This window comes from Natator depressus, chromosome 8 (genome assembly GCF_965152275.1).
Source record: "Natator depressus isolate rNatDep1 chromosome 8, rNatDep2.hap1, whole genome shotgun sequence".
Lineage (NCBI taxonomy): Eukaryota > Metazoa > Chordata > Testudines > Cheloniidae > Natator > Natator depressus.
Window position 1 is genome coordinate 18512145 of NC_134241.1, and position 10778 is coordinate 18522922.

Sequence of the window (10778 nt, forward strand, 5' to 3'; positions counted from 1 at the left end):
GGAGAATAAATTCAAAGGAATGCCATGTTTGCTGCAGAAGAGAGAAAAAATTAAATATCTCCAAGGAGCTGAGGGAATATTTCCTCTAAAATCAGATAAGGGAAGTTTCTGATAACATCACAAAGTCTCTAAAGCAAGCACTGTGGTTGCTTCAATGAAATGAGTCCCACAAGTATACTGTATAATCTTGCAGTATCTCCTATGATTTTCATACTTTCAGATTGCATTGTTTATCAAATCTTGGCATGACCAAATCTGACAACGATTCTCTTTCGCTTACACTGCTTCAAAAATAGTGCAACTCCATTGACCTAATTGAGTTAAGTGCAGATTCTCACAGGTGAAAGTGACAGAGAAGAATCAGGTTCCTTTGCATACTGTATAACCTGATTCCTAGGCAGAAGCAATATGAGTGAGAAAAGAATGTCACACAACGTGATTTAAAAAAAAAAAAAAGGGCAAAATAAATGAGCCATTGTTTTCCCTCATGCAGGCGTGTTAATTAGTGATTTAAAAGACACTGTCAAGTTCTTCATGCCCTAGTATAGATTCAACTGCAAGTACCTTGCTAGGGAATGATGTAGAGTTTGTAAGCTCTCCAGTAACTCTTGGACATGCTTCTTTTAAAACACGGATCCTTACAAGGACAAGAAATTAATAAAACAAGGAGTATGTTGTCTTGTGAACTTGATACAAAAGGAAGCCTGTTTATGCAGTCTCTCGCGCGCTCTTTTGTTGTCCAGGTACGTATCTCTGCCTCTTCATGCAAATTAAATGCCTTTTTTATTTGGATGTTCAAGAACTCTTTAAAAATCAGATATGGCTAGGTATAGATTGCACACAGCTATTGAATAGTTTGCTGGTTTATGATGTTTACTACCAGCTGCAATGTTTTCAGTTCTGGTGTTAAGTGAGTCTAATGCATATTGTATGTCAGTGGGCCAGAGTCTGCTCTGTGCTACTGAGCAACCCTATTGACGTTAATTGGGTTGTCCGGTGTATAACTAGGAGCGGAATTTGGCCAAATCTGTGTGTAAGTCTGTGCTATCTAGTGGCTAAAGGTATTTAGAGTCAGAACTTTGTGTTTTTCTTTACAACTCAACCACTGATGCATTGTGTGACCTCAAGCAAGTCACTTAAATTCTCTGTGCCTCAGTTTCCACATCTGTAAAATAGGGATAATACCTTTTTTTCTCAGGGTGGATATGAGAATTAGCGTTTGAAATGCCTGAATGAAAAGCTGTTATACAAGTGCTAATTATTACTATACACAAATGTGTTTATAAAGAATTGATCATTTCCGCAGAAATGGATTTTAGGGTTGCCTCTGAACGACTTCTGGATTGGATTAAATAATTTGGAAAATGTGACTAATTTTGCCTGGTCAGAAGGGACACTGGCAGACATAACAGCACCCTGGTAAGAAGCTGATTTGAGCAGTATTCATATTATCGTATAAGCTCATTTAAGTGTGTAACATCATAGAAATGACTGTCGAGACAGTGATATTAGTATTTATTACCAAAGTGCCATTACAGCTCATCTTAATAAATTGGAAACACCGCTATGTTTGCTAGATGGTTTTTGTAACATGTTGAGTGCACTCATTTTTTAAAATTGTTTTTCATAATATTAAAATTTAGAAGATTTAAAAATATCATGAGCAGAAAATAAAAATCAGATTATATATTAGATAACTCCAGTTAGGCAAAGTACAAAAAAAAATTCATTTGGATGTCTTATAATTCTGTTCACGATGGAAAATATGGACTTGCATCCATTAGTCCAAATGCATAGACTAAAGTTGTTTTGCAAAGTTTCTGGGAATAGGAATGCAAGGAGTCTAATCTAATAGAAAAAGAGGAATATAAAGAAATGGGGTCAGATCATCAATCCCATTCCAGTTTCTTTATACCAGGTGAACAGGCCATAGTAGTGTAAAAAAAAGTCTATCATCCCTGGATCCGGCCAGGTGGTGATTCATCTAGTACAGGAATTGACAAAATTGCCATTAGACTGCTTTTGAAGGACCCCTTCACAAGCCCTAGGGTAGGAGATGTGGTGGAGGCGAGAGGGGTGAGACAAGCAGGAGGCTGCTGTTTCTTAAGTAGGATCCCATGGCTGTCAGATTATGCTGGGGGGAGGGGATGTGTGCTTCATCCTCTGGACCAGCCCAGGATTGGGAGGGTGCAAAGGTGAGTTAAGAACACCGTAGACCCCTATCTGCCTGGTCTGGCACTCTTCAGAAGCACAGCACAGATTTAAGTCATAAGATTCTACCTTACAGCAATATTGCAGTGGATCATATTTTATTTCTAAGGCACATTTCTGCAAAATTGGTCACCATCTCTCTCCAGATATGAAGTAGGATACAATGAGATCTACTGTTTAAGGGAGAGAAGCTGATTTTAAGACTCAAATGCTATACAGCAGAACACAAAATAGAGTGCCCAGATGTAAAGAATGGAACCAAAACCTACATCAAATAGAGCTGGTCAAAACTTGCCAAATACCAAAGTTTAAAAGGGAAATTTTGCTGAAATTTTTTTTATAGTTCCTCAACCTCCACCCCACCTTTACTCACCAACTGTAGCGCAGATTTATTTAAAAAAAAAAAAAAAGACTGTCATTGTAATGTAAATTTCTCTAGATGTTTTCTTTAACAATGACCTTTTTGTATTCTGTTAAAACTGAATGGAAAGGCTTTGGACGTTACGCCCAGCCCAGCCAAACACTGCATATTGTGTGAAGATTTCCAATGGCATCTTGATTGCTCTGGACTGTAGTGCCAAGGCCCACTGGATCTGCAAACAAAGTGCAGGTGAGAATTTACACTGCTTGTTTAATCCATTGGTGTCTAAATCAGGATTCCCTTTGCAAATGTACCCTTTGAGGCCTCAGTCTTGCAAACTCTTACTCATGGGAGAAGTCCTTGCTTTTACAAGTAGTCCCTTTGAAGTCAGTGGAACTGCTCTCATGAGCAAAGGTTTGTAAGAGTAGGTACTTAGTGCTCAGGGTTTGCATATACTAGGAGGTTTTGCTGCTTTAACTAAGGCCTGATCTACACTAGAAAATTAGGTTGCTTTAACTATGTCAGTCAGGAGTGTGAAAAATCCACATTGTTAAACTGATCTAAATTCCTGTGTAGAAAGCACTGGGTTGACAGAACATCAACCTAGCTCCCCCCTCTTGGGGAGGGGAATTACCTATGCTGGTGGGAGGATCCCGCCTGTTTGCATAGGTAGCGTCTACACTGAAGCGCTAGAACGGCACAGCTGCTGTTCTGCTGTAGTATTTGAAGTGTAGACAAGCCCTAAATCAGCATAGTGCCCTATACCCACATTAGTGAGGATGCAGTTATACTCGTGTAGCATAGTCAAGCTCAGGATCTGAAGTAAGCACTGTCAGGCCAGGTCTACAACTATCGACCTATATCAGTAAACGACATTGCTCTACTGTGGAAAAAAATCTGCACTCCTGAGCAAGGTAGTTATACCGACCTAACCCCCCCACCCCCCATGTAGACAGCACTATGTTGAGATGAGAGCTGATACCACCTTTTGGGGAGGTGGATTAACTATGGCGATGGGAGAAGCTCTCTCGTTGGCGTAATAGCGTCTTCACTAAAGCGCTACAGCGGCGGAGCTGCACCAATGCAACTGTAGCACTGTATGTGAAGATAAGCCCTCAGGAAAAGGCACCTTTCATATCAGTATAACTGCATCTGCACTTGGGCTTTTAGCTTTTAAGTGTAGACTGGTCCTTAGCCCTAGACCATAGGCACCGACTCCATGGGTGCTCTGGGGCTGGAGCATCCATGGGGAAAAAAGGGTGGGTGCCGAACACCCACCAGCAGCCCTTCCCCCTCCTCCCCCCCCCATCAGAACCTCCCTGTCTCCCCAGTACCTCCCGCGAACAGCTGTTTTGCAGCATGAAGGAGGTTGGGAGGGACAGAGGAGGAGCGAGGACATGGTGTGCTCAGGGCGGAACTGGGTGGGAAGAGGTGGGTCCGAGGCCTTGGGGGGAAGGAGTGGAGTGGGGGCAGGGCCTGGAGCAGAGCTGGGGGTTAAGCACCCCCCCACCTCCCGGCACCTTTGAAAGTCGGCACCTGTGCCCTAGTCCTCCTGTGATCAAGATTTTAAAAACAGACAAGCTTTTCAAATGGAGTTAATTTGATATTCTTAATGTATTAAACAGGAAATACACATTGCTGTTGAGTCTAGGACTTGTCTGCACCAGAGAAGTGTAAATTTTAGTATGCACTAGCATGTCATGCACTTACTGGACCAAAGTTCCCTAGTGTACGTTAATGTAAGTCCCGTTTCAAACTGTACTATATTAGCACACTAGGGAATCTTCAGTGCACGCCAGCAGGATTCACAATTCTGTTGTGTCATCGCTTTATAAACTGCTGACATGACAGAGCATACAACAATAATATCTAGCTTTTACATAGTACTTTTTCATCAGTAGATCTCAGAGCATTTTATAAAGGAGGCCAGTGTGACCCTCATTTTAGAGATAGGAAAATTGAGGCACACAGGTGCAAGCGACTTGCCTAAGGTCACCTATCAGTTCATGTCAGAGCTGGGACTAGAGCCCAGGTCTTCTGAGGACCCTAGTGAAGAATGTAGCGAAACGTGCTGTAGGTTGACTAAAGGATTGTCTACAAAATGCTTTAGTCCACACCAGGGGGGGCTTATTCATCAGCTTATGAATCTGATCCTACATAGAGCAAACCTGACATTTTCACACAGCCACTTACAATATAGTCCAACTCAAATGATCCAACAGCATTCCCTGTTTCTACAGGGTCTCAAAAATGGAGAATTATTTCCATATTCGGAGGTTAAGGGAAGTTTGCTTTGTCTTAAATTATCTGGAAAATTAAATTGGACAACTTCACAATTGCCTTCTTTTAATCCTGCCAGTCAAACAGACAAGCTTTGTTACATGCCACCTCACTGTTCATTCCTGCACTACAATGCGCATTACTGTACATTGTGTCATGTAAAACCAGGCCCTGGTAATGCTCAGATTGAAAAAAATTCACTCCTAGAGGACCAGTACGTGGCCTATGTGCTACTTAAGCCCTATTTTGAGAGCTTAAGTGGTGCATGGGTCTTGCATTAGCACAGGGGTGAATTTCAACAAGTGGGGGAAACCTCAAGTAATGCTGTTTGTCAGGGTCTCACCACACTGGCACCTCCTGCTAGCAGGGGCAGCAGTTTTGTATAATTTTTGGTGGTGCCCAGAACAGGTCCAAGTTCCGCTCACCCCCCCCACCCGCATAAGCCTATATATGTTTTTTAAAATAATGTAAAAATGGACTGGAAACAGTAAGTGTTTAACAGTTTCCTATATTGCACAATGGGGTGTGTGTGGGGGGGGGGAGGGGGATGAGGGCTCTGGCTAGGGGTGCAGGCTCTAGGGTGAGGCTGGGAGGGGGCTCAGGGCTAGGGCAGAGGGTTGGGGCGGATGAGGGCTCTGGTTGGGGCGGATGAGGGCTCAGCTATGGCAGGGGGGTGAGGGCTGCGGGTGAGGGGTTCACAGTGCAGGAGGGGGCTCAGGGTGGAGCAGAGGGTTGGGGTGTAGGGGGGTGAGCTCTGGCTTGGGGTGCAGGCTCTAGGGTGGGGCAGGGGTGGGGTTGAGGAGTTTGGGGTGCAGGCAGGCTGCCCTGCGGCTGGAGCCAGAGAGGACAACGCCACAGACCCCTAGCCCTATCTCCACGGCAACAGCGAGCTCCAGGGGAGGTGAGCCCCTCTAACCCCTGGCAGCACACTCACCCGGCACCGTCACTGCACGTGCTCCTAGGGGCCAGGCCCCTCTCAGGTCCAGGAAGCCCCCTTACCTCCCCTGTGATGGGTGCCAGAGGATGGGGCTGCCATCACATGTGGCCTCCTCCCCTGCTACCTCTCTCCATAGCCTCATGGGGCTGTCCCTTGCCCAGCATGGGGCAGGAGTGGTGGCTGCGTGGATCACACACTCGGACACTCACCCACCCGAGTCCTAGCAGCTGCTCAGGTGAGGTCCAGACTCAGTTTCCTGGAATCCCCCTCAGTGTCGCCTCCTGGTGGGTGCCAGGGAAGGGGATGGCTGCAAATCATGTGTGCACCTCCTCCCCCAGCAGGTGCAGCAGCTGCGTCAGCCTGCCACCTGCACTGCTTGTGTTGTAGGCAGCAGCGGCCACTGGCAGTGGCGAGGGAGTGCAGCGTGGAGCAGCAGGGCAGCCGCCCGCTTGAGGCAGGGATGCTCCAGGGCTCAGGGGAGGCGCGCGGGGGCTGGGGGACGCTCCGGGGAGGCGCATGGGGGAGACACCTGGCTCCAAACATTGGTGGAGCCGGGCCCTGAATATTCCTGGAGCCTTAGCACCACGGGCCAATGCAACTCACTGCCCCTGCCTGCTGGCTGTTTCGGGCATTAGTTCTGGTCAGCAGGGGTGCTCTCCGGTGGTGGTGGCTCTCCCGTCCTAGTCTCTACCTGAAGACCCACTGCCTCTCCTTCGTGGCACAGCCCTCTGGCAATGTCACAGTCCGGGTCCCCCCCTTCCAGGGGACTCCTTCTGCATCAGTCTAGCAGCTCCTCGCAGCGGCTTGGCAGTCCACAACCTGGCTGCTGCTTCAGCAGCGTGTCTGTGTTGGGCAGGGGGGGAGAGGGTGGCGGACTCAGACCTGCCCACTACTATGTGTCCCAGCCCAGGGACCCTGTAAACAACAGCTTTCTGCTGCCCCTCCTTTCTTTCTCCACCAGTCTGTCTCAATTCCCTCAGCTACTTCCCCACAGCCCCAGCCCCTTCGGCTCCTTCACCCGCTTCTCAGGGCCTCGGGCCTGCAAGCCCTAGTAGCCCCGTTCACAGTGCTAGTCCTGCAGCCCTCTAGGACACCAGTCCCCTCCCTTAGGCTTCCTGCAGCAGACTCCTTGCTCTGGCCTGCAGCTTCCTTTTCTATGGGCCAGCTGGGCCCTGATTGGTTGGTCCTGCCACCACCCTAATTGGCTGCAGCCACAGCTCTAATTGGTGTTTCCTTGCAGCCTTCCAGACTGTGTTTTAACCCTGTCAGGGCCAGTGCGGGGCAGATGCCCTATCACACTGTTGGATAGGTTTGAGCTGGGGAGCCCAACAAAGGCAGTATGCATGGTAAACCTATAGAGAGCACAGCCGTATCGATCTGATCAGAACCTGGGTTCATTGCTGTCTGTCACTCATCATCATGTTTCCTTGTTTAGATGGAACCGCAAAACACTTTTTATGTTAACTCGGGAGTAGTGCACATGCCAGCTGCTGCTAGGGGGGAAAAATGAAGCAGGGGTTTTCGCCGGAGCACATCTCTGAGCATTTTGGAGCATTGGCTCCAGGGCAGGTGTGGGTATCTGCATACATTCCACTTCAGCTGGCGACCTGCATTTTATTGTTCTTCCCATCTTCTTTCCCCCCTCGCAAGATACTGAGCGGTATCAAGAACACAAAGGAAAGGTCCTTCTCTCGCCACCAAGTCTTCCATCACAAGTACATGCAGATTTGAATTCTGCTAAAGAAGCTTGCCTGGAGCTTAGGGGGAAATGCACAGGAATTTCTACATGGAATAATGCATATGCCCTTGCCAGGGGGACCGTATTGTTGAAGAGTGAGGAGAGCAATTCCTATGCCTATGTAAAATCAGGTAAGTTGACTTATTAGAACAATCCATAGATCAAATCCACTGCATCACATGACCACTTACATGCTCTGAGTGAAATTCTGATTCATTGGTGTTAGTTGAACAACTCCCATTGACTTTACTAGAGTCAGGCTTTCACTCTCTGTTCCTCCTGCATCATGTAGAAGGGCAGAGAGAAGCTGCTTCTGATGCCACTGTGATCTTCGTATTGATTGTTAGGATAACAGCAGTGCCGTGGTTATAGCTGCTTCCCAATATCTTGTATTTTTTCCCTGAAAGTATGTCACATTCTCCAGTGTTGTATGATGATATAGCTGAAGACTTTGTGGGAATGACCATCCAAACTTTTGTGAGTTTCCTTTGGGTCAGTTCAGTGAGACCATTGGCCTGACAAGCTGCACACATGTTACCAAAGTTTCTGTCAGGGGCAAGTATGATCTGCTCAGAATTGATTATGCACTGTGGAATTTCAAGTCATATTTTTAAAATAATTTGAATAAATTGTTGCCCCTTTTCGACCTGAGCAGCTAGTGACATTTCAGGGCCCTGGGGATGTTCCATTTGGAAGTAGAAGTTGGTGGAGTCTGGTATTTTCTTTGATGCAATCTTGTTTATTTACCAAGAACTTACAAAGTGCTGCTGCCCTGAATGAAGGGGCAAGAACAAGAGTAGCAGTTTCTAGCTTAGAGCTCCAGTCCCAAAAGTTCGCTTTCAAGCTTTTTCCAGAGTCTGACCGTGCTCAGAGGCTAGCGCTTGGCTTTCTCTTGCTTTTGCCTCTGGCTCTCTCTCTCCCGTCTCACTTACTTTCTGTGTGCTCTCTAACTCTTTTCCCCCCTGAAATCCAACACACCTGGTCACAATACGCAGTGGAACCTACCCACTTGGTGCTTGTTTCTGGGCAGATTCTATTAGGCCTTGTTTTAGATATGACCCCTTAATTGTTTATACAGCTATCTTAAGTGAAGGGAGTGTTCACACATCTGTTTGAGTGAGGTTTTAACTAAATGCATAACAAGGTTTCGCCCAGCTCATAACAATATTGTTTTGTGTCTTACTGTTGGTGGTTGTTGGTGTAAGGCAAAATTGTGGCATTTGGCTGAAGCCCCAATGGCTACACTGCCCTGCGGTGAGCACCATAAGGCATTCTTTGAGGGGTGAAGCATACCCTCGCTCCTGGCTGGCCCTAGGGAGGCAGAGCCCCAGCCCTTTAGGCTCCTCACCCCTGCCTCCTTTCCACAACTAGCTTCCTAAAGGGAGCAAGCAGGTGGTAGCCCTTGTGTTCTGTGGGTCAGTCAGTTTGGGGAGCCCTTACATAGGCTACCCTGGGGTGATGCCCCTTACTCCTTATCTGACTGTAAGAGCTAGCCACAGTCTCGCTATAAATTTGTATCATGTCAGCCTATGTGTCCCTGAAATGAATGACAGTGCTGTTTTCTGTCTTGTTCTTAGATTGCTCCATGGGTTACTTTGGAAGGGATTGTTCGTCTGTGTGCGGTTTGTGTCACAACGATGATCTGTGCAATCCCTATACGGGAACTTGTGATGATTTCCATTTGTGCAGTGTTCAGAGTGCACCTGCAGCCTGTGAGAGAGGTACCTAAACATAAGTGCTTTATATGTGGCAGGTTTACCTAATGCAGTACAAAAATTTAAAGGTGAGTGATTGCCCTTGTTCTTGGCATAAGCAATATTGCATGTGTTCACTCCTAGCAGTTATTTCCCTTTCCCCTGCATTTTGTCAATGTTTAACTAATTCTCCTTTTTTATGTCATGTCAGTAATCTGGACCCTCGGGTACTGTTACTCTTTTGTATTTGATTAGCTATGAAAAGTTTGTGGTGCCCTCGTTTTTCTGGTTGGTCGTATTGGAGTGGCAAATGTTACTATTTCAGCACAGAGGCCCCTGCCAGCTGGCTTCAAGCAAGGGAGAAGTGTAGAAGATACAGAAGTGCAGATCTGCTATGGATTGAGAGCCCAGAAGAAATGGTATTTCTTAGAATTGGTGGGGAAATGTCAATGAAAAAGAAAAATGTTACACACAAGTATTTTCCATTGTTTGACATGCTATAGCATTTATGAAATGTGGTCTTAAAAATATCAAATCTAGTAATTCAGCCATTGGGTTGGAAAGCACCACTGTAAATAACTCGTTCATATTTTCTTGTGTCACTAACAGAATTGGTTGTTCTCAGTGATTCCATCTGAAACCTTTTGGATTGGATTGAATAGCAGGCAGCAAGAGTCTATATGGATTTGGTCAAATGAAAAGTCAGCTGCTAAAGAACTCGATTGGTAAAGTAGTGTGTGACCCTAACAGGCATTGTAAGGACCAGAATCTTAGCTGGTGTAAATTGATGTAGCTCCACTGAAGTTAGTAGAGCTATGCTGACTTACACCAGCTGAGAATCGGGCCCATAATATCAGTTCAAAGCAAAACAGAATTTGTCACTTTGAGACATTTCAGCACAATCGCTGTACTGAGGAAGGTACAGTGTGAAGTGATGCTGAAGTTGCAACAGTCGCACATCCTGGAAAAAATGTACAAGAGCTAGGGAAAATTTTTCAAATGAATTTGAAAGAGTCTGATTTTTTTTAATGAATTTTTCTCATTTTCGACCAGTGCTAAAATGCCTCAATCTGGAATCATGTTTTCAATGTATTGAAAAGCTGTAACAGATCTAGAAACTAGCATGAGACACTGCTGAGTTTGTGAACTCTCTGTGCCTCAGAAATAGAATATATACCATGGATGGAACCAAAGCATGCTGTGATAGCCAGAGCATGCAATTTACGTAATTCCAAATTTGTCAGCTTGGTCCCTTGAAACGTCTGGCAAAGAGCAAGAATGGGGGATGTCACTGAAAGCAGAAATAGAGGAAGCTTAAAAAGATGTGTGGCTCATTCTGTTAATATAAATATGTAGTGCCCTGTTGACCTTAATGCTTTAGAGACCAGACGGATCTCATCTGGCTTTTGCTTGAGTAGGAATCTGTTGGGTTTTGGAAGGAACACAGATCTTCTTCCCAGAGTCGTAGAAACTGGTTTATTTCTTTCAAATGTTCTTTTTGCATCCTGAACAGCCAGTGTGATCTATTGGATTGAGCTTGGGGCTGGGAATCAGATG

At 45.8% G+C, this 10778-nt stretch overlaps 1 protein-coding gene across 1 annotated transcript; it reads left to right on the forward strand.

Moving 5' to 3' along the window:
* Positions 1 to 671: 671 nt before the first annotated feature.
* On the forward strand, positions 672 to 9833 carry LOC141992659 (uncharacterized). The gene is made up of 6 exons (XM_074961991.1): positions 672 to 743; positions 1307 to 1419; positions 2703 to 2821; positions 7440 to 7658; positions 9105 to 9248; positions 9477 to 9833. The coding sequence occupies exons 1-6, from the start codon at positions 672 to 674 to the stop codon at positions 9722 to 9724; spliced, it is 915 nt and encodes a 304-aa protein (XP_074818092.1). The 3' UTR covers positions 9725 to 9833.
* The last annotated feature ends 945 nt before the right edge of the window (positions 9834 to 10778 follow it).

Excerpts from the sequence above, each read along its gene's own strand:
- LOC141992659 (XM_074961991.1), top strand. The coding sequence starts at position 672 with ATGTTGTCTTGTGAACTTGATACAAAAGGAAGCCTGTTTATGCAGTCT. Across the intron at positions 7,659-9,104 it reads CTATGCCTATGTAAAATCAG|ATTGCTCCATGGGTTACTTT; the intron begins GTAAGTTGACTT and ends TCTTGTTCTTAG. Across the intron at positions 9,249-9,476 it reads ACCTGCAGCCTGTGAGAGAG|CTATGAAAAGTTTGTGGTGC; the intron begins GTACCTAAACAT and ends GTATTTGATTAG.